Below are 27,810 nucleotides of genomic sequence, written 5' to 3' on the forward strand. Positions count from 1 at the left end.
AGAATACTGATTTAATTCATCTGGTAAATGCAAATAAACTAAGTGATATTATTTTAATCCAGTTAAATACCAATATATAATTCATGCAGTCTCAATTCATTAAAGTTAATAATGGAAGTACTGTGTATCTTGACATGTTTTCATTTAAATGAAGGTTATGAGCAATGTATTGTTCCTGAGAGATCAGGAATTTGCCACATATATAATAATTTTCCATTTTCTTTCTGTGTTATTAGTTAGAAGGGAGTGAGTTTTGGTATCTTTTTTGTATTTTTAAAACTTCACTGTAAATTTTCACTGGAATTTTCTGAAGTGTTTATAGTCAAATCTTATTTCATCTTTTTTTTTTTTTTAACTGGTTAAGGCCTACCAGAATGCTATGTAAAATGAAACATTTCCCAGGCCGTGTTAGTAGGCATTCATTCATTCATTCATTCATTCATTCATTTATTCTTTTATTTATTCATTCATTCATTTACTCATTTATTTATTTATTTATTTTTGCGGGGCAATGGGGGTTAAGTGACTTGCCCAGGGTCACACAACTAGTAAGTGTCAAGTGTCTGAGGCCGGATTTGAACTCAGGTCCTCCTGAATCCAGGGCCGGTGCTTTATCCACTGTGCCACCAAGCCACCCCGGCATTAATTTATAATAAATAGGAATGACAAACTTTGAAGGCCAGGAAATAAAATATTCAGGAATAACGATCGAACTAGTTATCTGGGATGTTATTATCTTTCCAGTAAATATGCCTTCAAAGCTTGTTTAAATTCATTTAAGTATAACATGCTTTCTGTTCACAACTGGCTGTATCTTTGTCCCAGGGATGTCTCAGGGAGTGCTGAGCCTCTGGTCTGTGTGAGCCCTGGATCTAAGCCTCTGACCCCCATCTCTCCCACAGTGCTTCCTTAGTACTCTGGAGGCTATTCCCAGATCAGGCCCTTCTCTAGCTACCAACTTCTGCCTTTGGTCCAAGTCCCTGCTCCTACTCCTCTGTACTAGGTGTTAGACCTCCTTGACTCACAACACTCAGCATCAACATCTGCCACGATTTTGGACAAGGAAGGACCCTAAAAAGTCTAATTACCTCCTTCCCAATGGATTTCTCTCCAGGAACTAATAATCTGATTGAATTTAGCACACTCTGAACTCATCATGCCTTCCCAATCCTGATGATTCAGAATCCTTACTGTCATTTTGCAAACTCCGTTCCCTAGGTCCCACTGCCTGCTCCTTTAGCCCCATCCCCCTCAAGTTCTTCCCTAATGTCCTACCCCAGGTATATACCCACCTTTTTTGTTGTGCTCTTTGGAATGCCTGCTCCATAGTTAAACTTGATTTCATTTTAAGCTTTTTCCTTCCATTTTCTGGCATTCACTGATACTTGACTGTTTATAATGCAGCTTCCCTGTCTGCCCTCTCTAATACTGGTTGTATTTTTACTCATATCCTCTAACTCACTGTTATGATATGGGGAATCGGAATACTTCCTCCCCATTGCCAATTCCTGACTGTCTCTGTGCCACCATCACTCAGACACATCTCTTTTGAAGTTCATTCAGTCCACATATATCACACAGTTTTCATTCTGGTAGATGTTATTTACTGATCCCTAGGACACTTTCCTTCCTTTTACAGTGAGTTCAATGCCTAGCTCTTAGTCTTTCTCTTCTCCCCAACTCCGGTCCTCTTGCTAGATAACTTTAACATACTTATTGTTACTCCTTCTCTACTCCCAGCTTTCCAGTCCTCAATATACCCATTTCTCAAAACCTGCTCTTACCTTCCACCTAAGCTGCATACAGAGATGGTCATAACCTTAATCTTGCTGTCCCTTAGCAGTGTTTCACTTTTCATAAACTCACTTGAAATTCCTTTATTGTATCATAATTTATCACTTCATTTTTGTTTTGTCTTACAACCCCTAACCTGGTTCTTTGTTTTCTTTGTTTTCTTTCTTTCTTTTTTTTTTTTTTTGCTTTTTGCAGAGTAATGGGTGTTAAGTGACTTGCCCAGGGTCACACAGCTAGTAAATGTCAAGTGTCTGAGTCCGGAATTGAACTCAGGTCCTCCTAAATCCAGGGCTGGTGCTTTATCCACTGCGCCACCTAGCTGCCCCCCTGTTCTTTGTTTTCAAGGTAACCTCTAATCCCTCCATCCCTCAGTTCTTTCCTAGGCTATCATCTGTATTCTGGCTATACTTTTCTCTTTTTCCCTGATCTGACCATTTGGTGAATCAGTTCAGCTGTACAGTATCCTCTGTGCTTGAGTCCCTTGCTTTCTTCTCCTGCCATAGATCACACCTGGCATAGCCCCAACCTGGAATCATTCCCATCATCTGCTGCCTTTGTTCCTACTAATGTGCTGCTGCTGAATGGACCTGGAGAAAATTGACAAACTGGGCTGCCTGGGTCCACTACAGATTTGTTACATAGTCTCATCTGGATCCTCACTGCAGTAAGGAATCATTTGATATTTCCCCATACCAGCTTATTGTCCCACTCACCACAGCAACTTTTCCAAACCTTTTCATCTGTCCACAAATTTCTCATTTCACCCTCTCCCTTACTCTTTCAGTTGAGAACTTGGCCTTATGTTTTGCTAAAAAAAAATTAAGGCCATTCACTAGAGTTCTCTCCTTCTCCCCTAATTTCATGTCACTCACTAGGATGTTTTCCTTGTTCAGCGCCCAGCCCCCACCTCTCACCCCCATCCCCATCTTCACCCCTTGACAAGGCTAAGCCCTCTATATACACCTTTCATCCCATTTCATATTATCTTCTCCCATTCCATACTGTATTCTCCAGCTGATTGCCTCCTTTCGCTAGTTTTCAGTCTAGCCCTGCCTGTTGGCTGCTTTCTTTCTACCTACAAACACTCCTATGTTTTCCCCATCTTTAAAAAACCCTCACTTGAGCTATCTGTTTCCAGTAGCTATTGTTCTATTTCTTTCCTCCCTTTCATGGCTAAATTTCTCGAGAAGGCCATCTGTATTCTATCTCCATTTCCTTTCTTTTAAACTGCAGTGTGGCTTTGTTTCATCAATTGAAACTGCTCTTTCTAGAGTTACCAAGGATCTCTAAAAGACAAATCTAATTAACTTTTTGACATTGTTGAAAACTTTATGTATATTCTTTAGGTTTTTGTGACCCTGCTTTCCAGTTTCTCTTCTCGACCCTTCCCTCCTTCTCAGTTTGCTTTGTTGTACCACAAGGATTCAGTCTTCCCTGTTACTATTGAATAATCACCATCCTCCCAGTCCCCTAGACTCTCAGTCTTGGTGTCACCCTTGAATCTTCACCATCTCTCACCTCTTGAATCCAGTCCTTTGCCAAGTCATGTCTATTCTACCTTTACAACTTTTGTCTATGTTCCCTTCTCTCCTCTGACATAATAGCCACTCTGGTATAGGTAGTCCTTATTACCTTGCACCTGGACTGTTGCTTGTAGCCTTCCCCCAACTCAAGTCTCTCTCCACTCTAATCCATTCTCCACTCAGCTCTCAAACTGATCTTTCTAAAGCACAGTTCTGACTGTGTTACTCCTCTCCTCAACCTCCATTGGTTCCCTATCGCCTCCAGGATTAAATTTTTTTTTTTTAAGTTAGAATAAGATGATAGTTTATTTAGGAGCAAGGGAAGGGAAGGGTGGGGGGAGGGAAACCATGAAAGAAATCCTTGGACTTTTCATGGGGAGATTTGGCATAAAGCACATGGCTCAGAGGTACCAAATCTCCTCGAACAGGAGACCGGAAGGTACTTTTATAGGGGACTGATGGGGGTGGCCCATCTGCCCGTGAAAAGTTCCTTTAGTGAGAGAGGACCATCCCCCACTGGTGGTAGCTGGGGGAATTGGGTGAGGAGTGGAGGACCATCCCCCACTGGTAGTGACTAGAGGAATTGGGTGAGGGGTGGCTACGGATCCCTCTTCAGGACACAAAGGCCGTAGCCACACCCAAATTTATCTCCCCAGGGTAAGGGAGACCAGAAAGAAGGGTAGGAATCCCAAGCTAGCTCAGTCCGATTTGGTTCCTCTAGGCGTTATCAGTCCTCTGGTTTAGTTTCTCAAGGAGAAGATTCCTCGGTGTGCCCCAGAGAAATTCTGGGGTGCTCTGCACCCCATGACATTCCCCACTTCTCTATATATAAGGAAAGGGGACGAAGATTCTTCTGAAACTGCTTCATGCTGACCGGGGGTCGAAGAATCACGGCGCAAGGGAGGGGGAGGGGAGAGAAGTGGAGAAGGCCTGGAATGCGTGGGAGTTGTGAGGGGCCCAGAGAATCCAGAGGCAACACGTAGGTACAGTGTCATGAATCCTTGAGCCTAGATGGAACAGACTTAAACAAAAAAATTAAAACTGACCAGAGCAAAAGGGAAAAGGGGCTTTATCAGATCAGGAGTCAAGTGGGACCTTTTTGCAGGACAGGGTGTGGCCTGCTTTACAGGAGGGAGTTCAAGCCTAATTCTGTGATAGGCAGTGTCTGTCTACATTTAGGGTCCTTTTATCCCATCCCCACTTTGTGCCTTGATTGCATGCTAGGACCTGAACCAGAGAGTGAGACAGAGGTCGCCCCAAAACCATTCCTAGGCTTGCCTCCTATGTCCAGCTTGGCCATAGGCCTGACACGATGCTGGTCAGGAGAGCAAGCTGCAGAGCCGATCTCTTGGGTGCTGCCCTGGGGACAAAGAGGTAGGAGAACTGACCTCACCTTCGTGCAGCGTCCCCCACTTCTGTGTCCCGGTTTACTGCAGCTTCCAGAATCTTGGCCAGCCGGAGTTCTGCTGGTAGCAGATGTGGTGATGGCTGCTGCTATTATAGAAGCTTGGTCTATGGAGCGGCCACGAGCCATCTTTTCTCTCTCTTTGGCTACGGCAAGGTCCCTGTTATTAAAAATCTTAAAAGCAATATCAAGGAGTTGTGAGGATGGGATCTGGGGACCCCAGTCTAACTTCTGGAGTTCTCTCCTAATGTCAGGAGCAGACTGGCTGATAAAATGAATATTGAGGACAGTTATTCCTACATCTCTTTGGGGGTCTAGGTTGGTATATTTCTTCAGAGAGTCCACTAAGCGGCTCATGAAGACAGCAGGATTTTCGTCAGACCCCTGTGTTATCTCCCTCACCTTTCCATAATTGACTTGTTTCTTAACCCCCCTTCTCATTCCCTCAACTAGGCAGGTGATCATGTGATTTCTACGAGCCCTATCTTCCCTGTTATCATAGTTCCATCTCGGTTCTACGGCCGGGACAGCTGTAAATCCAGGGACCCCAATCCAATTTCCAACCTGCGAGTGTTCATCCCCAACTTGTACCGCCAGGTCCCAAATCTGTTTTTTTTCGTCAGGGGTACAATAGCTGGCAAGAATAATTTGCAAATCGGTCCAGGAAAGGTCAAACTCCAGTGTCACAGACTTAAAGCCATCTATGAACTTTGTGGGGTTCTCTGAGTAACTCCCCAATTTCTCTTTAATCTGAGATAACCTGCTTATAGAAAAAGGGGCACGCCTTAATGTTGTGCCCTTCCCAATGGGAAATTCCCTTAATGGAAGCAGGGAAGCAGTGGGAGACACTGGTAAAGACCTGGGTTGGGGAGATAGCTCAGGTGGAGACAGAGGATTGGGCGCAGGGCCCAGTGGGGGAGGGGTGACAGCCTTTGGCTGTGGAGTAGGTGGGGGAGGGGAAACAGTCCTTGGCTGCAGCATGGGTGGAGATGGGGACAGGGAGATAGCCATAGGTGACTGCAGATTAGGTAAAGCAGATGGGGTCGGCTGAATGGAAAAAAACAGGAGAAATGGGAACATATTGGAGTCCCCCCAGATTGTAAATGGGGTAGAGCAGGATAGAAGGAGACTGATATCCACTCCCCGTGTGGCACAGGGAATTGGTTCTGAGATCAGCCGGTGGGCAAGGAGAGGTCTCAGTCATAGAGTGATATGACTGTGGTTGACCCATAGGTACAGAAGCAGGCGGAGAAGGAGTGGAACGAGAAACAGGTAGGAAATGAGTTTGAGGAGGAGGGGAGGCTGAGGTCTCAGAGTAGGTGCCCGAAGGGTTAGCGAATTGCTTGGGCTTTCGGTGATTCTCCACCGGCAAGGGGACCTCATCCTTCCCCTTTGACTTCTGGCTCAAACTCATAAAAGCCGATATGTATGGAATCTCTGTCCATCTCCCTTCACGCTTGCAAAACTTGTCCAATTGCAAGATGGTATTATAATTAAGGGTGCTGTGTACAGGCCAATTTCCTTCACTTCCTAGAGGATAATGTGGCCATAAATTGTTACAAAAATGTATCATGCACCTCTTTCTCAGGTTTTTAAGTTCCAATTTAGTCCAATCTCTTAGGATGCACCCCAGAGGTGAATTTTTCGGAACACTCCCTTTCTGTCCCATAACTACTGTCTAAGGAGAATAGTCTGAACCAAGAGCAGAGAGCTGGTAAGGGATAGACACATAAGCATAAATGTTCTTACCCAGAAACGTGTAGTCTGAGAGTCCGAGCGTGGTTCGGACATCTAGGAGTCCCAGGCTGCTCTCTGCTGTCGTGCAGACGCCGACCGTCTCTACCTCTCTGTGACTCAAACAGGAGGTTGAGTCCGGTGGGAGAGGGAGAAGAGAAACCCAGAAGGTAGGGCCTTACCTCCAGGTTCTGTGCCAAGCGTGGTCCAGACGTCTGTTTGAGCTTTCGGCGAGGGAGGGAGACTCAGGCTGCCCTCCACTGTCGCGTGCGAAAGCTGACCCTCTCTCTACCTCTCTGTGACTCAAACGGAGGTTGAGTCAGGCGGGAGAGGGAGAAAGGAAACCCAGAAGGGAGGTTCCCACCCCCCAGTTTTGTGTGCTAAGAGGAAAGAGGAAAATCCCACGTCCCTACAACGTTCGGGCGCCAGATGATATGGTGGGAAAATGGGGTACGGTTTGGGGTAGTTGGGGTTCTTGGGAATTCCTCTTTAAAGAATTACACCCTCTTGCACACAAAACATAGTTAGAATAAGGTGATAGTTTATTTAGGAGCAAGGGAAGGGAAGGGTGGGGGGAGGGAAACCATGAAAGAAATCCTTAGACTTTTCATGGGGAGATTTGGCACAAAGCACATGGCTCAGAGGTACCAAATCTCCCAGGATTAAATATTAAATCCTCTGTTTGGCTTTTAGAGCCCTTCATGACTTGTCCCCTTCTAACACTTTCTTGCTGTTCTTTTCACAGGATCCATCTTCTGGCTCTGTCTTTTTTCTGGCTGTTCTCCCTACCTACAATTCTCGCCCTTGTCACCTCTACCTGCTGGCTTCCTTCAAATCTCAGCCAATATCCCATCTTCTCCAAGAATCCTTTTCTGGTGCCCATCAATACTAGTGACTTCCCTTTGAGATTACCTCCCATTTACCCTATATATCTTTTGTGTGTACATAGTTGTTTGCATAGTTTCGCCCTCATTAGACTGGAATTCCTTGGAGACAGGGACTGGTTTTGCTTTTTTTTTTTGGTGTTTCCCAATGCTTCGCACAGTACCTGGCACTGTAATTATCATATAATAAATGCTTCTTGACTTGGATAAATGAAAAAAGTATTTATTAAGCTCTGCTATGTGCAAAGAACTCTGCTAAATGCTGGAAATATAAATAGGCAAGTAAAACAGTCTTGTTTTCAAGGAGATGACATTCTAATACAAGGAGATGACAAATCCAGGAAATGTCTGGTGCAAATCAGAGCAAAAGGCCTGGTGCTCCTTAGCATGTTAGCAGCAAAATAAATGTGAATGGGGGCAGCTAGATGGCGCAGTGGATGGAGCACCGGCCCTGGAGTCAGGAGTACCTGAGTTTGAATCCGGCCTCAGACACTTAACACTTACTGGCTGTGTGACCCTGGGCAAGTCACTTAACCCCAATTGCCTCACCAAAAAAAAATAAAATAAAAAATAAATGTGAATGTTTTGTTTTCACTGACAAGGATACATCCTGTTTTGATGTTGAGGCATTTTGCAGTGCAAAGTACTTGGTGATAATAACTTTCTTTTCTGGCTTTTTAGTAGGTGTAGCTGCTAAGGAGGTAGCACTTCAGTACCTATAGAACAGTTGACAGATCAGATGTCTAAAAGAATTATTGCCTTTTGATGACAGCTTTAGGAGACAGTGGTTTTTCAGGCACCGATATTTCTACTGCCCTTAGTTTTACTTGCTTTTCCATGGCAGTTTGGGGTTGATATTGATAGGAGTTGCAGGCCTCTTTTCCATATAAGTTGTTCCCTTCATAAGTTGTTCCTTTGTTGTTGTTGAGTTGTCATGTCTGACTCTTTGTGACCCCATGTGGGGTTTTCTCAGCAAAGATACAGAAGCAGTTTTCCATTTCCTTCTCTAGCTTATTTTGCAGATGAGGAAACTGAGGCAAACAGGGTTAAGTGACTTGCCCAGGCTCACACAGCTAGTAAGTGTTTGAGGCTGGATTTGAACTCAGGTCCTCCTGACTCCAGGCTTGGGACTCTTATCTACTATGCCGCCTACTTGCCCCTTCATAATAGGTATCATAAATTGCTGTGTGTAACACACTGTGCTAGACTTCAAGAATGCAGAGACAAAACCAAAAACCATTCTTGTCCTAAAAGAGTTTTATGAGTCTATAATTTATTTTTGTCATGTATCATTTGTTTAAATGCATAATTTTGAAAAGGGCAGGAATTTAGGAATGTGTGGTGAGGGAAATTATAGTGATTCCCATATGCATTTCTAACTGCCTGTATCGCTTCTGGGTTTCAGAGAGATTTCAGTTTTTGTTGTATTTGTATCTGAGAAGGGAATACAATCACATCTCTTAAAGTTGGGACATACAACAACTGCTGTGTTTCAGTCCAGAATCAAGGCTTTGTTGCTACCATGCCGAGCATTACCAGTCCTATGATTTTCTGAGCTTTTCTAACACTGTAAGTTGTGGATAAGTTAGAAGTTCAGGACAGAGAAGGAACTAAGCATTGGTCTGGAACTAGGTTGGTTTTAACTTCTCTGTCAGCAAGAGCTGGACTGGTATGGATTTTCATGGTCTTTTATGCGAATGTGATTGCTCCAAAACAGCAAAAAAGACAAATTTTATGGTGGAAATAAAATTTCAGGATGTTTGTTAAATCTATTTAACAGTGGTTTCTATTACATTTGTTGTGACTCTGCATAAATGTCTCATGCATTTCAGCACAGATAAAGGTTTTCTTCTTACATTTAAGTTGAAAAATTTACTTATTAACCAAGCCATGAACTATGTCAAAGGAAATATTTACTTTTAAAGGTATAAATAAGTAAAGCGACTGCTTTCCTCTCTTCATTTCTTGTTGTTGGTGATTCTATTCAGTATTTCAGTATATGGAGGGAGGATTTTGCATTGTTATTGGATCAAGTGGGTTGATGAGTAGAGGAAATCAGAGGTGCTCTGACAGAGTATGTAAGTAAAGAAGCCGCACAAATTAACGTTGGTAAATATTTCTCCTATTCCCTCTAGAGAGAATTCAGACCATAAAGAAATCTAGAATAGCATTGCAAATACCCTAAGTTAAGTGTATTTACCTTAATTTTGTGATATGCCAGTCGCTTTCTTTCAGGCAGTACAATGCCACGACATAAGCTAACTCTTTGAAGGTGTCAGAATGTTCCTTGTCTTTGAGATGACATATATTGTTGAGGTTATATTAGGGGATATGAAGACTTGCAGAGTAGGGAACAGAAAAATGAGTAATTCTGCAAGAACCAATGTGATATAATGGATAAACATTGCATTTGAAGTCCTCTGACCTTCATTTCTATTTCAGCTTTTCTACTTAATATTTTTGTTACCATGGGCAAATCATTTACCCTCCTAAGAGGCCCAAATAGGGAGTTGGACTAAATGAATTCTAAGATTCCATACAACACTAGGACCCTAGGTATCCTACGACCATGAATTAATTTTAGACAGTTGAATAGTATTTTGAAGATGTTCATATAATATTCCATTAGCTTTAGTCACCTAAAGTCATTCAAAAAAGCAAGCAATAGGAAAATATATTTGTAAAGCTGTCTGCAAAATAAGATTATTACTATACCTGAAAACTGAGGGATTCACAATATATTACAACACATTTGAAACTCAATGGTAGAAATAATTGTATGTGCTGGTAGTTCTGCATTTGACTGGCAAGACAAGCAACACATTCAGGACTTGATGTTGGTAAAATATTTTAAAATGTGGCAGAATAGGAGCATCTTCAGTGTTTGACCCAAGAATGAAGGCTAAGATTCCACCAACAGTCTTCTCTTTAAGAGGTCTTGACCTTTTCAATGTAGTTTATGATTAAAATTTGTGCAGCATGTGAAAGAAATTGGTCTGGATTTGGAAATTCATGTAATTTTTTCTTGTTTTGAGGTAAGAGTAGAGAAGGTGATCTTAGTCTAGGCAAAGTTTTTACTTCTTGTAAGTTTGTGAAGATGATAAAATTGAAATAAGGAAAGTAAATGCTAATAGTGACAACTCAAAATGATATAGGTTCAATGAGTTATGTTTTTTCCCCTCATCATTTTTTATACGTCCTTTTTTGAAAATGAATATTTTCTGTCTGCCTAATACTGTGGAGGCTTCTAAATTCAGAATACAGAGTAACTTCCTGAATTATAATGCTTATGATTGCTTCTGTTCTTGGATTTTGCCTTTTTGTAAACATATAAAAACTTGAGAAGTGTGCTATATATTTAATATTCAGTATTATATAGGTGCATCTGTAAAAAGAATCTTAAGCAGGGGCAGCTAGGTGGCGCAGTGAATAGAGCACTGGCCCTGGATTCAGGAGGACCTGAGTTCAAATCCGGCCTCAGACACTTAACACTTATTTGCTGTGTGAGCCTGGGCAAGTCACTTAACCCCAGTTGCCTCACCAAAAAAAATCTTAAGCCATCTAAGAAATAAATTTGGTAAATGACTAAATCCATAATTAGTATCACAATACTTTCTACTTTAAAATTTACTACATATAGAACTTTTTTGAGAAAGCCAAGTTGCATCTTACACACCTTAATATTTTTAGTTTTGTTTTGTTTCTACAGATCTTAATATTTTTTTTAAAGTTACTGATATATTTTGTTTTTCTATCGCCTACGTTTCTCAGTTGAACCCTTACTTACTACCTGCCTCCTAGAGAGCCATCTCTTTTAAAGAGTAAAAAGAGAGACAAAAAACAGGACAGCAAAACCAACCAACATGTCAGCGGTGTCCAACCTTATACAGAGTGTTCCTCACTCATAATCTCTCACTTCCGCAGAGAAAGAGAATAAGGGGCATCGTCTTATCTATTCTTTGGGGATCACATTTATATTTCTAAATTAATAAAGTGACTTTAGATGTGTAACAAACACTTCAAAAACATTATGTTTCCATTTGAAAGAAATTAAATTTAAAATATTTATTAACTATTTATTATATAGAAGTCATGGGCTAAGCACCGGAAATGCAACAGCAAAAATGGCAGTTTTTTAAAAAACCAAGTCAATCTTTTTTGTTGGTGTTTTTTTTTTTCTTGCAGGCAATGGGGGTTAAGTGACTTGCCCAGGGTCACACAGCTAGTAAGTGTCAAGTGTCTGAGGCCGGATTTGAACTCAGGTCCTCCTGAATTCAGGGCCGGTGCTTTAACCACTGTGCCATCTAGCTGCCCCAAGTCAATCTTTTTTAATGACTAAGAAATATTTTTGTAACCCAAACCTATGTGAAGAAAGGATCTCTTGCCACCACATGACCCTATGCTGTACTTTTTTTTTTTAATGTGGCACCTTTTGATGATACTACAATATTAAACCTACAAAGGTCCACAGGAAGCTGAGCCAGAGCTCCAAACCAAGAAATTGCATTTATAGTTCTTGTTTCCCCAAAATTTCTAAATCTAACATATACAAAACATTTTCTCTCCCCATGGCTTTAATTTGCAGAAATTGTACATCTCTGTTGGTTGTTTGATCAGTTACTTCTAAATATTTACTTTTTAGAATAAATTCCTGATTGATGGCTAAAATGGATTGTTTGACTGAAGGAACCTTAACTCATTAACCTATGTTTTTGTTTTCTTTTGATTGTATAGGCTCCATATAATCATGTCTTAGGGAGGAACATGGGTTTCCACTTATACATGGGTTTTCAGTGTTATGGGAACTTAATTAGTACAGACTGTTTCCTGCCTTGTGACTATAACCTTGTATCTCCATGTAGAAAAAGATGGAATGTATAAGGACAAGGTTAAATACAGAGCCAGGATAGGAGAGAACTAATAGTCATAGACATCTTAAGCTCTAGTTTCTATTTTAGAGTTTCAGTTTTTGAGAGAGAAACTTGTCTCCATATGTAGTGGAAGTCATTGGGAAAATAGAGTTTTTGAAACATAGGAATATACTGAGTTTATTTAGTGATGCTAGTTTTCTCAATAACATGGCATTTTTTCAAAGGAAATTAATTTTGTAATTCATGGGATGACTCCCTGTTATGTTAAAGAATTTTTTAAAAAATTAAAGTGAGCATATGTAAAGTAGACCAGAAAAAGAGTATTGCAAATGAAACTGAATGTCCTTTACATACAGCCACCTAGCTGCTGCTTCCCCCCCTGAATTTTTAAAAAAATGTTTCAATGACCTTTTTATTCCTTTTCTTTGTGAGAGGAACTCTGTGGCTAGCTTTCCTCTACTTTCATTCTCCCCCAGTTCTGCAAAAGAAAAGCATAACCTTCGAGCATAGGAAATTAAATATGAAAACCTTTTTATTTTAGAAACGTGAAAATTATATTTTATTTTTTAAAATTAGATTATAATTTTAAAATTACAGCTGAAGTGCAGAATGAAAGGTATAGTGTTGTTTTGTTAAACTTATCTGTATTTTATTTTTAAACTAGGAGATTCAGGTGTCTGGGGATTGAAAAAGAATTTTGCATTGTTGGAGCTTTTGGAACGACTACAGAATGGCCCTATTGGTCAATATGGAACAACAGAAGAATCAGTTGGATTATCTGGAGAGGTACTGATTATGTTCAGTTAAACTTTTGGGGGGGCAGTTATGGAAATATATTTTTATTTAAAATGTTAGAAACTTGATAAAATATTTGTCCAGACATCAGATGTAAAGAATCCAGACTTCAACAGCTAAAAAGCTGCAGTTAAGCATAAAATCCTCCCTGTATGCTTAATTTTGCGTGAGAAGAGTGAATCATTGCATTATTTCTCAGGCAGAGAGTATAATTCAGTGGTTCAGTACTTAAGGGATCCCTGATTTTATCAAAAAGGGTAATTCTTCAGGGGTGCAGGTTGTCTGCCTAACAATCAAAGGTCAGTGGAATTCTGGGAATGGACTTATAGAGGGGAATAACATATTTGAGAGACCTTCAACCTGGACAGCTCATATCTGTACCCAGATTCATGCCAATATTGAGTATATTATTTGTCCCAGGGTACAGACGCACAGGATGAAAAAGTTGTATCTTTTTATTCTTTGCAGTTTTTTAAAATGTCCTTACCTAGGGGGTAGCTAGGTGGTGCAGTGGATAGAGCACTGGCCCTGGATTCAGGAGGACCTGAGTTCAAATCCAGCCTCAGACACTTGACACTTACTAGCTGTGTGACTCTGGGCAAGTCACTTAACCCCCATTGCCCTGCCCCCCCCCCAAAAAAAATGTCCTTACCTAAATCCTTCCTATGTCTATCTAAGACACTGAATCAGTCTTAAGGTTTTTAATATTTAATGAGTGCCAATCAGGTGCTCTATTTATTATTCTTTGCTGTCACTATAGAGAATCATAGGAGCATAGATTTATAGCTGGAAAAGACCTCAAAGGTCATCTTGTTCAACCCCCTCTTTTTTTGTGTGTGTGTGAGGCAATTGGGGTTAAGTGACTTGCCCAGGGTCACACAGCTAGTAAGTGTTAAGTGTCTGAGGCCGGATTTGAACTCAGGTACTTCTGACTCCAGGGCCAGTGCTCTATCCACTGCGCCACCTAGCTGTCCCCTCATTTTGTAAATGAAGAAACTAAGGTCCAGAGATGTTAAATAATTAGCTGCTGTCACCTTGGATAGTATTTTCCAGAGCCAAGATTCAAACTTAGGTGTCCTGGTTCTAAATCCAATGGAGAGAGAGGGAAAAAGATCAAGCACCTATTATATGCCAGGCACTATGCTAAGCACTTTACAAATGTCCCATTTGAATTTGAATTATTTTCATTCCACTGCACTACTGATTTTCTTTTTTAATTATATATTTTTGGGTAATATCTTTAATAAAACTTTTTGCCCATAAATCATCATTGATAATATGCTACCGTTTATGGTGACTTCATTGCTTTTTAGGTCAATTTTGATTGTTTGAAGGTTGTAGTGTTTTGTGATTCACTGCCATGAAAAAATGTGTTAAAATATAGGTTTTTATTTTGGGAACAGGTTCATATCATTGAAAGCTCCATATAATTTTCCAAATCACTCCAGCTCTCTTTACATAGTGATAAACTAACTTAGTGCTTTGCTTATTCAACCAGATCATTGCTTTGGTTTATGTGGACTGTGAGGCCTATTTTTTTTTTTTTTTGAGTAATGAAGGGTCTCAGTAAGAGTGGGGGGAGGGGAGATAGAGCCAAGATGGTAAAGACTGTGACTCCCCCAAACTCCTGACAACTTGTCCACACACTTCCAAAAATAATGCCATAAGACAACTCCCAGAGCATCCCAACCCACAAAAGAACAGTGAGACTATTTTCCAGCCAAAGACATCTTAATTGAACGACTGGAATCACCTGCTGTGCCAGCTGAGAGAAGAGCTCGGTGCGCAGTAAAGATGCAGCCAGGAATAGACCATAGCTCCAGGGCCTTAAAGTCTTTAAAGTGCCAGTGGCTTTTTCTGAGGCTTGGCTCACAGACCGGAGAGGGGGTTCAGCAGTTGGCTAGGGTGAAGTGGCTGTGGTCTCTGGAGTTGGAGTGGAGAGCCCATGTTCTGAATCAGTAGGCTGACTTGATTGGCAGAGACCCAGTGGGGGAGGGGCACAGGTACACCAAGCTTCCAACCATAGAGAATCAAATTTCAATCAGATATCTGCTTCCAGGTCGAGATGAGTAAGCAGAGAAAACAGTGGATGATAGAAAGCTTATTTGGGGGTAAGGTAGACCAGAATACACCCTCAAAAGAAGATAATAACAAAGTCAAAGCTCCAATATCCAGAGCTTCCAAGAAAAATATGAATTGGTCTCAGGCCATGGAAGTGCTCAAAAAGGACTTTGAAGATAAAGTAGGGGAGAGAGAAGGAAGATTTAGAGAGATGGAGGAAAGAATGGAAAGAGAAATGAGAGTGATGCAGAAAGGTCATGAAAAAAAAAAGTCAACAGCTTGAAAAGCCAAATGGGAAAGGAGATTCAGAAGCTCTCTGAAAAAAATAATTGCCTAAGAATTAGGATTGAACAAATGGAAGCTAGTGACTTTATGAGAAACCCAGACACAATAAAGCAAATTCAAATGACAAAAAATAGAGGGCAATATGAAATATCTACTTGGAAAAACAGCTGACCTGGAAAATAGATCCAGGAGAAATAATTTGAAAATCCTTGAACTACCTGAAAACCATGATCAAAAAAAGGCTTTAGTCATCATCTTCCAAGAAAGTGTTAGGGGAAATTGCCCTGATATTCTAGAAGTAGAAGGTAAAATAGAAACTGAAAGAATCTACCTCCAGAAAGAAATCTCAAAAGGAAAACTTCCAGGAATATTATAGCCAAATTTCAGAGCTCCCAAGTCAAGGAGAAAATATTGTAAGCAGCTAGAAAAAAGGAATTTGAATACTGTGGAGCTACAGTCAGGATAACACAAGATCTAGCAGCTTTTACATTAAAGGATCAGAGGGCATGGAATATGATATTCCAAAGGGCAAAAGAACTGGGATTACAACCAAGAATCACCTACCAAGCAAAACTGAGTATATATAATCTTTCAGGGGGGAAATGGCACTTCAGTGAAAAAGAGGACTTTCAGGCCTTCATGATGAAAAGACCTGAACTGAATAGAAAACTTGACTTTGAAATACAAGACCCTAGAGAAGCATATAAAGGTAAACAGGAGGGGGCAGCTAGATGGTGCAGTGGTTAAAGCACCGACCCTGGATTCAGGAGTACCTGAGTTCAAATCCGGCCTCAGACACTTGACACTTACTAGCTGTGTGACCCTGGGCAAGTCACTTAAGCCCCATTACCTGCAAAAAAAAAAAAAAAGGTAAACAGGAAAAAGAAATCATGAAGGACATTAAAAGGTTAAACTGTTTACATTCCTACATGGTAAGATAATACTTCTAACTCAAAAGCACTTTCTCAGTATTAGGGCAGCTGAAAGGAATATACTTAGAGGGCACAGGTGTGAATTGAATATGATGGGATGATATGTGTAAAGCATTAATTTTTTGTATATCCTTGTTTCTTGTGGGTCAGGCAGGTTGGGGTGGCTTGTGTCTGGGGCCAGATTTGGGCTCGGGGCCTCCTGGGTCCAGGACTGGTGCTTTGTCCACTGTGTCATCTAGCTAACCCATCATTTGCATTCAGAGTCCACTAGTTCTTTCTCTGAATGTGGATAGCATTTTCCATTGTAATTGTCTTGGATCATTGTATTGCTGAGAAGAGCTAAGTCATTCACAGTTGATCATCACACAGTATTGCTAGTACTGTGTACAATGTTTTCCTAGTTCTGTTCATATAATTTTGTATCAGTTCATACAAGTCTTTCTGAAGAGCAGGATCTTGATTGGCACAGTGTGCAGTGAGAGAAAGTTAGGGTGGGTGGGTAGATGGCCCAGGAGCTGACTTGTCAAAAATGAAGTTGCTACAAGAGAGGAGGTACACAAATGACCTAATTTGGCCATTGAGACCTTGTCATGCCAGGGAGGGTGGCAGCAGCCTCCTAGGAGAACTCAGCCTCAGGAGTTCCTGGATTTGGAGTCAAAAGGACCCAGGTTCACATCATGGCTCTGCCATTTATGACATCTGTGGCCTTGGGCAATTCACTTAACCTATTTGGGCCCCAGTTCCTCATTGACAAAAAAGGAGGGGGTTGAAATCATTGACCTCTTAGGCCTCTTCCAGCTCTAAACGTATGATCCCAGGATGTAGTTCCTGTTGTGTGGAAGGAATTGTGGTAAGTGGGTAAGAGTGACAAAGAAAGTTGCTTCCTGTAATGGGAGAGATAGCCTATAGACAACTATGTGCAGACAAGCATAAATAGTAAATCCTGCAGACAGGATAAATAGTAAATAATCAGCAAAGGGAAGGCACTAGAATTAAGAAGGGTCGGGGAAGGCAAAGTGTTCCTGTAGAAGGTGGGATTTTATCTGGACATGAAGGAAGCCAGGAGGCTTGAGTTTTATTGCTGTCTTAAATTTTTCACATTATTCACTTTCTCTTACGACCTCCTCTCAGCCCCACAACCCCTAACCATAGAATTAGCCTGGATAATAAAGAAAAACAGAAACTGGTTGGACACAGACTGCTTTTTTTTTGACTCTGCATCTTTCCATATCCTTAGTGTCCCCTTATTTTTCTTCAGAGAAGAAAGTGTTTCATTTTCTGTTCTTTGTAGTCAAGATTAGTCTTTGCATTTTATGTGAATTAAGTTTTAGTTTATTATAATCATTGCATATATTATTTGAGTTTTTTCACTTGACATTAATTCAAATCTTCATTTCTTAGGATTCTTTATAGTCATAGTTTCTTATATCATAATAATACTGCATTCTTGTCCCATAATTTGTACAGCATTTGGTCAATCTATGGGCCTTTTATTTTCTTTCCATTTCTTCTGAACATAAAAAGTATCACTGAAAATATTTTGGCATATATAGAAGTTTTTTGTTCTTGAATTTGGGGATATATACGCTTAGTAGGGGGATCCTAGGATCAAAGAGTATGAATGATTTAGTGACTTATTTTGCATAATTCCAGATTATTCTAATTTCCTTTTTGCTTTGTCAAAAATATTGGCTTTGAGTTTTTTCTACTTTACCTATCACTGTGACAAAATAATGTTTGAAGTACATGGTGATTCTGTTACATCAATTAAATAAATTCTTTTAAAAAGGTTATAATTTTTCACCTAACTTATGGTACTTTTAAATTCTACCTTGGGAAAAAAGATTAGTTATATATTCATGGACATTTTGTGGCAGGAAACTTTAGGGCAGTTAGGCGGTATAGTGGATAGACTGTTGGACTGGGAGGCTGGAAGACCTGGTTCAGATACTTCTAGCTGTGTAACCTTGGATAAGATGCTTCAGTTTTATCATCCTCAGATTCCTTATCTCTGAAATGGGGATAATAACAATCCTTGCCTCATAGATTTGTTATGAGGATCAAATCAGATAATGTATGTAAAGAGCTTTGCAAAAACTTTAAAGCTCTCTATAAGTGCAGCTATTTTTAATATCGGTCAGTAGAGAAAAAAAGAATATCTACCTTACAGACTGAGCCAAAGCAATATAAAATACAACAAAAATCACTTGTATTTTGTGCTTTTTTATTGTTTTCAGTGACTAGAATCTGCTTTTAATGCATTAATGCTACAATTTTGTTTTCAGAGCATCATACGCTGCGATGAAGATGAAGCCCATGTTGCATCAGTGTATTGCACTGTTTGTGCTACTCACTTGTGTTCAGAGTGTTCCCAGCTTACCCATTCCACAAAGACCCTCGCAAAGCACAGGCGTGTGCCTCTGGCTGATAAGCCTCATGAGAAGACCATGTGCTCCCAGCACCAGGTGCACGCCATAGAGTTTGTTTGCTTAGAAGAAGCTTGCCAGGCTAGCCCTCTTATGTGCTGTGTTTGCAAAGAATATGGAAAACATCAGGGTCATAAGGTATTTATTTTTCCTCTTTATCTGTGTTGTAGCTTTGTAAATTAAAAAAGATTAACTGGTTGCTTATACTTTAACTCATAAAAGGAATAGGGAAGGGGCAGCTAGGTGGCGCAGTGGATAGAGCACCGGCCCTGGAGTCAGGAGTACCTGAGTTCAAATCCGGCTTCAGACACTTAACACTTACTAGCTGTGTGACCCTGGGCAAGTCACTTAACCCCAATTGCCTCACTAAAAAAAAAAAAGGAATAGGGAAGAGAAATATTGAAATGATAAGCTGGTTGACAGTAGTGACATTCTGTTATAAAAAAAGAAGTGGAAAGATCAAGTCCTTGTTAAGTTTAATTTCTCAACTTTATAACAAATTTTAGAAAAGCCCCATTTTCCTTTTTTGAAGAAGAAATAAACAGGTTTGTCAGCATAGAGTGCCCTCTCTTTCTCTGCTTGTTTTGTGGGTGTATGTGTAGTGAATGGGATTCCGAGGACAGTATTTGTGCCACAGCAACATGCTATTTTTTAGCTTGCTTCCACGGGCATGTGCTTTTATACATGTTCCCAACAGTCTTATAAAGAGTTAGGTTCATTTAATTTTTATATTCAGTCTCACAGGACTTTCTCTGAGACTAGCAATGTAAATTTATTAAAAATACATAATTAAATTGTATAACAATGATTTTGGGGAAATTAACTCCAAGATAGGTATTATTGCTTATTTTTTTTAAATGAGAATTAGCTTAATGTGGTAGCTGCTGTGCATGGAAAACTTAGCTTTTCCCTCCCATTCATTTCTCTGTGTGTATCTCTTCCCTTTCTCAGCCAAACAGTTAGAAAAGGCTATCTGTTCTCTTTGCCTTCACTTTCTTTTCTCTCACTCCTCATTCTGTTACTGTCTGGCTTCCTATCTTATCACTCAGTTCTCTGTTCTCTCAAAATCTGTTGATCTTAGTCCTCATCCTTCTCAGATCTGGGCATCAATTTACAACATTTGACACAATTGACACCTGTCTCCTCTTGTAAGTTTTTGCGACACTATTCTTTTCTGGTTCTCCTTGTCTCTTCCTTTTTAGTTGCTTTTGCCTAGATCATTATTATCCATTTTATTGCCCTCCCTCTCCCCTCAAATAGAGGGATAGAGTTCCTAGAAAGAAACATATTGTTCCTTGTGTGTTCCTTTTATGTATTTTTTCTAGCCTATATATATATATATATATATATATATGTTACTGGTACACTTTCCTCTGTCATGTTATTCAGTCATTTTTTTTTTGTATCTGAGTCTTAGTGACCTCATTTGGGATTTTCGTTTTTTTTTTTTTTTTAGTAGTGTGAGGGCCAAATTTAATAGAGAATTAATTGGGCGGCTCACCATAATATCGGGGTCCCGGAAATAATGAGGGACCTCTAGGTCCAAAGCTCCCTCCCTTCCAAACTGCCTTTTTAGGTATTTCTCCCAGGCCAATAAGAAAGGAGCCCAACAGCCTCTTTTCCACAAACGAATCAGGTTTTATTAATGGGAATGAAATAAACAGCAAAGGTGAAATTAATAAAATCAAAGACAAGGGAATAGGGAAAAAGAAATATGGATAATCCTCCTAACTCTAACCTAAGTCTATACAATCCCCAAATTCACTTCCAGTTCAGCTAATTCAAAAGAGCAGGGCTCATATGTTAGCTTACCACCTGGGGTTTGTAGCTTCAATGGGAAAACAGTTTTTTAGCCAGGGCCCACAGGACTCATCTGCTCCTGCTGCTCGCAGGCACCAGAAGAGAAAGTCACTCCCGAAGAAACTGAGCTCTCCTCAGCAAGCCTTTACTCTTCCTCCCCAAAAAGGGGAGGTCCTTCAAAACTGCCTGTGGAGAGTGGTTTCTCCTGCTAACATCAGCAGCACACGTCAGTCAGGTCAGGTGTGGCTCATCCTAATCGGTCTGCAAATTCCAATAATCTTACCACAGTAGTGAGGCAATTGGGCTTAAGTGATTTACCCAGGATCACACAGCTAGTAAGTGTCAAGTGTCTGAGGCTAGATTTGAACTCAGGTCCTCCTGAATCCAGGACTGGTGCTTTATCCACTGCGCCACCTATCTGCCCCTGGTGTTTTCTTGATAAAGATACTAGAGTGTTTTGCCATTTCTTTTTCCAGCTCATTTTACAGATGAGGAACTGAGGCAGAGTTAAGTGACTTGCCCAGGGTCATGCGGCTAGTAAATGTCTGATGCTGGATTTGAATTTAGGAAGATGGTCTTCCTGATTCTAGGTCTGGCACTATTTCTACTGTGCTACCTACTTTCCCATCTGTCATAGTAAAGATGTATTAGAAGTATTCTTCATCCCGCTATATCTTTCTCACTCCTTCCTTTGTGCAGTAAAGATTTCTTTTATATATGGAAAAGTGAATGGAGTAAAAGAACATCCTAGAGCTGTTATGTTGTCTTCTCTAGAAAATCTAACTGTGAAAGGAAGCAAAATATACTTTGAGGATTAGTTTATATAGCAGTGAGCTTATATTTGATGTCCAGAAAAAACTCTAGAACCTAATAAAGCAATGGTTAATGAACATGTAGAAAAAAGAATTAGTGTTCACAAAAGGTTATCACAGCTTCACCAAGAATAGGTCATGACAATATCCTGATGCCCTTCTTTGACAGGGTTATTAAGCTGGTTCTTCAGGAAAATGTAGATATGGTTTATCTAGGTTTAATTAAAGAAAATGATGAGTCTCATTTTATTCTTGTAGAAAAGATGGGGAGATACATGCATTTAAAAGTAGGTGAATGGCCTGGCTCAGGAAATAGTCTTTTTGGAAGGAGGTCTCATACAGGTGCTTCAGGGATCTGGGCTTGGCCTTTGATATTGAACACATTTATAATTTTTAGTGTAACTTTAGTTTGTATTAAAAGAGGCATAATGTTCAGGACTGTGTGACATTAATAATACAGTAACATTATACTTTGACCTGGTCAGACCACATTTGCAGTTTTGTGTTCAGTTCTATGTACAACATTTTAGAAATGACATTGATCAACTTGAGAGTGTCCAGAAGAGGGCAACTTGGATGGCAAAAGACCTTGAGTTCATGCTGTATGATAATTGACTGGAGGTAAGGGGTTTGATTAGTCCATAGAAGGAAAATTTAGTGGGACAATTATAGCATCTTCAAGTTTTGAAAGGATTCAGTTATCAGATTGATTCTGTTGATTTCCACATTGCAGAGAAAGGAGAAAGGTTGCAACGAGGGAAATAGTGGTTGGATATGAGGAAAATCTTCCTGACACAGATATCCAAAGGTAGAACCAGTTTGTTTGAGGAGGTTACCTTCTTGACACATATTTCAGCAAAGAATGAATGACCTGCTTTTGGGGGTAGGGAAGTTTAAGACAAAATGACCCCTAGAGGCCCTTTCATCTCTGAGATTCTATAAATATGTGAACTTTTGTTATATCTTTCCTTATTCTTTTTGTTTACTTTCATGATTAAAATCATGTGTTTTTTTGTGGGCCTTTGAATGTAGGGCAGGATAAATAAGAATTTTTTAATGTAATCAAATCATTCTTTTGCTCTCTTCAATGCAAATTTCATTTTACTTTTATAGCATTCTGTATTGGAACCAGAAGCAAACCAGATCCGGGCATCGATTTTAGACATGGCTCACTGCATACGAACTTTTACTGAAGAAATTTCAGATTATTCCAGAAAATTAGTTGGAATTGTTCAGCACATAGAAGGGGGAGAACAAATTGTGGAAGATGGAATTGGAATGGCCCACACAGAACATGTAAGATTTTTTTTTTTCCCCTTAACTTAGAGGAAAGGATAAATTGAATCTTTGAATTGAGAGTTACCATAACAGAAGTGGAAATTATAGTGTAATTTATAGCCATGTTAATTAAACTAATGTAAATTCAGGCTGTTGAAAAATCAGACCCCATAGTATAAATTTTCACCTTTTAAAAATTTTCTTAAAAGCAAAATTAAAAAAAAATAACAACAACAAAACACCAACGCACAACCACAAAATTTAATTTCCTACATAGGTACCTGGTACTGCAGAGAATGCTCGATCCTGTGTCCGAGCCTATTTTTCTGATTTACACGAAACTCTGTGTCGTCAGGAAGAAATGGCACTGAGTGTTGTTGATGCACATGTTCGAGAGAAACTGATTTGGCTGAGGCAGCAGCAAGAGGACATGACTATATTGTTGTCACAGGTTTCAACAGCCTGTCTCCACTGTGAAAAGACTTTGCAACAGGTACATAGTTTAAATATAGTCTGGCTATCATCTTTTTAAAAATTAACATTTCTTTTTCATCACATTCATTTCTCACTGTATTTTTCCTTCCACCATCTACCAAAGAGTCATCCCTTATTATAATATCTTTTTTTTTTTTGTCAGAGCAATGGGGGTTAAGTGACTTGCTCAGGGTCACACAGCTAGTGTCAAATGTCTTTGGCCGCATTTGAACTCAGGTCCTCCTGAATCCAAAGCCGGTGCCTTATCCACTGAGCCACCTAGCTACCCCTATCCCTTGTTATAAAGATAGAAAAAAGAGGAAGGAAAAATGTTAAACAAAACCATTATTTTAAAAATATATAAAAAATATCTGATGCAAATGTTTTATACCCCTAGTCACCTCAGCTTTTGCACAGAAGATGGGAAAAGTATCTTCTCATATCTCTTCTTTGAGGCTGGTCCTGGTGATTATAACTTCTCAGCATTCAGTTTCATTTGTCTTGTTGCTGATCTTTTCGTTTTCATTTATTGTCATTGTGTATATTGTCTCCCTGGTTCTGTTTACTTCACTTTGTATTAGTGCATATCTCTTAACTTGCTTCTTTATATTCATCATTTTTATCATTTCCAATAGCCTAGTAGTATTTCTATTACATTCTTGTACCACAACTTTTTTTAGCTATTTCCTAATTGATGACTCTACTTTGAGAAAGCTACCATAAAACTTATACAGTGGGGGCAGCTAGGTGGCGCAGTGGATAGAGCACCGGCCCTGGAGTCAGGAGGACCTGAGTTCAAATCCGGCCTCAGACACTTAACACTTACTAGCTGTGTGACCCTGGGCAAGTCATTTAACCCCAATTGCCTCACCAAAAAACAAACTTATACAGTGGAAAACATAAAAATCCTTTCCCTAATTTTGAGGTTTTATTTAATGTTTTTTCTTTCTTTTCTGTATGTAATTATCTGTTTTTACTCTTTTTTCCCTTTTTTCATCTTTCAGGTAAGCAGTTAGTTCAGTATCCTCTTCCAGCTTCTTATATTTATTAGTTTTCTTTTTTGTGTCTTTTTCTGAAAAAGATTTGTTCTCTGTACTAATTCCTTTAAGTTTCTGTCTAGTATGGCAGCTATGGGGCAGTGTGGATTGAGGGGCTTGCAGTCTGGAAGTCCTGAGTTCAAATCTCTCTAGCTGTGTAATCCTGGGCAAATCACATAACCTCTGTTTGCCTCAGTTTTCTCATCTGTAAAATGGAGATAATAATAGCACCCACCTACCAGGCATTTGGGGTTCAAATGAGATAATAATTGTCATCATGCCTAGCACATAGTAAGTTCTGTATAAATGTTAGCTATTTTGAGTTGTTCTGATTATTTAATCTTTTTGCGTTCCTCATGTTATCATTTCTGAAGTAGCAGATTTAAGGTTCTGCTCTTTTAACCATCTTCTGTTAATTTATGATCTCTTCCTTTTTTCCTGTTGTTCCACATTGTTAGAAGTGTTAATTTGTGAGGGAAATAATTTAAGTAAAAGCACTGCACCATGGTAGAAATTACACTTTGTCCCAAATTGTGCAGTTCTATCCCTACCCTCCTTCCCCTCCCTATGGTAATTGTTTTCTTTCCATTGACCATGATAGTCATCTCTGAATCTATTGTCCGTCATCATCCCCCTCCTCCCTTCTGGGTGACAGTTACCCTTGGGAGCTGGCAAATCTCTTTTCTTGTAGCATGAGGTTGTCCATGGAGGCACAGCACCCTCTCAGAGAAGACTGACTCCCAGCGCACCTCTTTCACCCCCTAAATTAAACCTACCATGAGGTCCCCATCTCCCATTGGAGGTGTCCTCCTCATTCACCATGGTATTGCTCTTCTGGGCTTCTCTTCCCTTTCCTACTGTTGGGCTGAGTCCTTCCCTTTCATTCCCTTAGTCTCAGTTTCTCTCTTCTGCCATCTTTCCCACAGGAGTCATCTTTTCAGTGTTTATCCATGGAAGTAATCACCATTATCTCTCTCTTTTTGTCCATCTTAGTGTTCTGCAGTTTTGTCCTACAAAATAAACCTCTTGGGGGCTGGTGTGGGGTTTATAAACATCATGGTGTCCTTAGAGGGGCAGAAACCTCAATTCTCTTCCTTTACATTCCTTTACATTCTTTTTACAATTTTATCCCCTTTTGTGCTTTTTTATTGCTTCATAATCCCACTTGTTAAAAATACTCTATAGGTCACCTTTTACTTGATTTAAAAATTTTTTTTTCCCTTCCCACCCTCCATGCATAAGAACTCAAGCAATTCAAAATAAGTTATACATGAGTAGTCATGGAGAAAACAGTCAAAAAACCAAAACTTCAGATTAAGGAACTGTAAAAAAGGGGGGGGAAATTTTTTTTAATGTGTTTCCATCTGTTTTCAGATACTATCAGTTCTTTCTCTGTAGATGGGTTGCACTTTTCATAAGTCCTTCAGGGTTATATTGGATCATTGCCTTGCTGAAAATAACTACATACTTCCCAGCAGATCATCTTACACTATTGTTGTTATTTTGTATGCAGTACATTTCACTCTGCTTCAGTTCATGTAGATCTTTCCAGGTTTTTCTGATAGTATCCTGTTCATCATAACCTGTATATAGTACCTTAAACTTGACAGAGAATTTTCTTCATAATAGCCCAGCAAAGTAGGTACCATACTTTTTGCCATTATAATGAATCATCATTAACTATTTCCCAGCATCCTATTCTCTTCCCATGATATTTACTCTATTTTCTATCATCTTTTAACCTATTCCTCCTCAAAAGTGTTTTACTTCTGACTGTCCCCTCCCCTGCTCTGCACTCCCTTTTTTCACCCTTCCTTCCTTATCCTCCTCCCCTCCTACTTCCCTCTAGGGTTAAATAGATTACTCCTCCCAATTGGATGTGAATATTATTCCCTCCTTGAGCCCACTCTGATAAGATTAAGGTCTTTGAGCTAATTCTGTGTTCTAAATTTTTCTTCCTCCCTCCCTCCTCAACCCTCCCTATGAAATCAAGCAATTCAGTATGTCATACTTGAGTCACCTTTTACTTTAAAAAAAAATAAATATTAAAAATAAACATTTCCATATACAAAATATACAGAAAGAAAAGATTGAATGTGAAACTGAATTTCTATTTCATGTTGCTTAGCTTTTTCTTTTCATTATATATTGACTTTAATGTGTAACTTTCTTTTTTCTCTTCTTTATTTTGTAAACTGCATTCCTTGGCCCCCACCTACCAGCCCCCTTCTCCCAGTCTGAAAAAAAAAAATCCTTTTATCAGATATGCCTGGCTAAGCAAAATAAATCCTCACAGGACAGCCATTTCTGAAGGTGGATATCTTATTTTGCACTTTGACTTCATCACCCTCTGTCAGGCAGTGTGTAGAGTGAGTCATTGAAAGTTTTCTGGAATAATGGGTGCTCATTGCATTGATCAGAATTCTGTCAGTTATTTTTCTTTATGGTATCATTAATTTTAAAATTGTTTTCTGGTTTCTCACTTCACTCTGTATTGTATCATTTCTTAAAAGTCTTCCTAAGTGTGTCTTAAACCACTGCAGATTACTTAGTCTCTCTTTTTTTTAATAAGACCTCTATCAGTATAGTTTATTTCCCTGCTTAGTGTTTCCTTTGTAATTATCCTTATTTACCTTTTGTGTATTTTTATTGTTTCTGTGGTTTGCAAGTTGAATATTTTGCTCATATCTGGTGTTTTTTTGTAGGAATTCCTCACATGCTACTCTTTTTTGTGTCCCCATCCCCATACAGTGAAAATACTGTATCCTTAAATGTAAAGTTTTTTCTGCTTGCTCACTTGTATTTACATTTTTGCTTTCTTGACTCCTTTGTGTTTCAGAGTTTCTACTTAGTTCTAGTCTTTTATACCGAATGCTTGGTACCCTATATTTTATTAAAGTCCTCTTTTCTGTTGTAGAATTATATTCAGTTTTGTTGGGTTATTGGTCATAAGCCTGTATCTTTCTGGTTTTAGGAATATAATATTTCATGCTTTCCATTATTTTCCAGTGGTGGATGCTAAACCTTGTTTGAACCTCATTGTTTTCTTGTTATTTAAACTATTTGTGGAAACGTGTAACTGGTTTTTTTTTCCTTTTTGATCTGGAAATTCTAGATTTTGACTGTGATGTTCCTAAAAGCTTTCATTTGAGGTTCTTTCAGGAGGTGTCTGGTTGATTCTTTCTATTTTATTTTTTCTCTTTCTTTCTTTGGGTTCTTTTCTATGTTCACATTACCCTCTGGTTCTAACGGATCTAGGCAATTTTCTTTCATGATTTTGTGAAATATTATACAGGCCACTTCTGGTTATGATTTTCATGTAGTTCTATGATTCTTTTTTTTTTTTAAGTGAGGCAATTGGGGTTAAGTGACTTGCCCAGGGTCACACAGCTGGTAAGTGTTAAGTGTCTGAGGTTGGATTGGAACTCAGGTACTCCTGACTCCAGGGCCGGTGCTCTATCCACTGTGCCACCGAGCTTCCCCCTAGTTCTATGATTCTTAAGTTATCTCTCTTGATTTGTTTTCTAGGTCAGTTGTTTCTGATAATAGATGCCTTAACATTTTCTTCTGTTTTTTTCCATCTTTTGACTTAGTGTTATTTCTTATTGTCATGGAGTTGTTAACTTGTTATCTGCCGCATTCCAATTTTCAGACAGTATGTTACTTGGGTAAATTTTTGTGACAAGCTGTTATCTTTCC

The 27,810-nt window shown here is 39.4% G+C and overlaps 1 protein-coding gene across 2 annotated transcripts in view; it reads left to right on the plus strand.

The window, feature by feature from the left end:
* TRIM23 (tripartite motif containing 23) overlaps nt 1–27,810 on the plus strand; it is a 62,788-nt gene that overhangs the window by 4,444 nt on the left and 30,534 nt on the right. The window contains exons 1-5 of one of the 2 annotated variants that reach the window (XM_043979390.1): nt 2,444–2,458; nt 12,876–12,997; nt 18,570–18,848; nt 22,436–22,618; nt 22,878–23,093. In XM_043979390.1, coding sequence (XP_043835325.1) covers nt 18,732–18,848; nt 22,436–22,618; nt 22,878–23,093 — 516 coding nt within the window. In that variant the 5' untranslated portion in view covers nt 2,444–2,458; nt 12,876–12,997; nt 18,570–18,731. Of the gene's footprint in view, nt 1–2,443; nt 2,459–12,875; nt 12,998–18,569; nt 18,849–22,435; nt 22,619–22,877; nt 23,094–27,810 lie in introns of those variants that run through there. The other variant, XM_043979389.1, reaches the window with a different exon arrangement.

The sequence above is a fragment of the Dromiciops gliroides genome, chromosome 1 (genome assembly GCF_019393635.1).
Source record: "Dromiciops gliroides isolate mDroGli1 chromosome 1, mDroGli1.pri, whole genome shotgun sequence".
Lineage (NCBI taxonomy): Eukaryota > Metazoa > Chordata > Mammalia > Microbiotheria > Microbiotheriidae > Dromiciops > Dromiciops gliroides.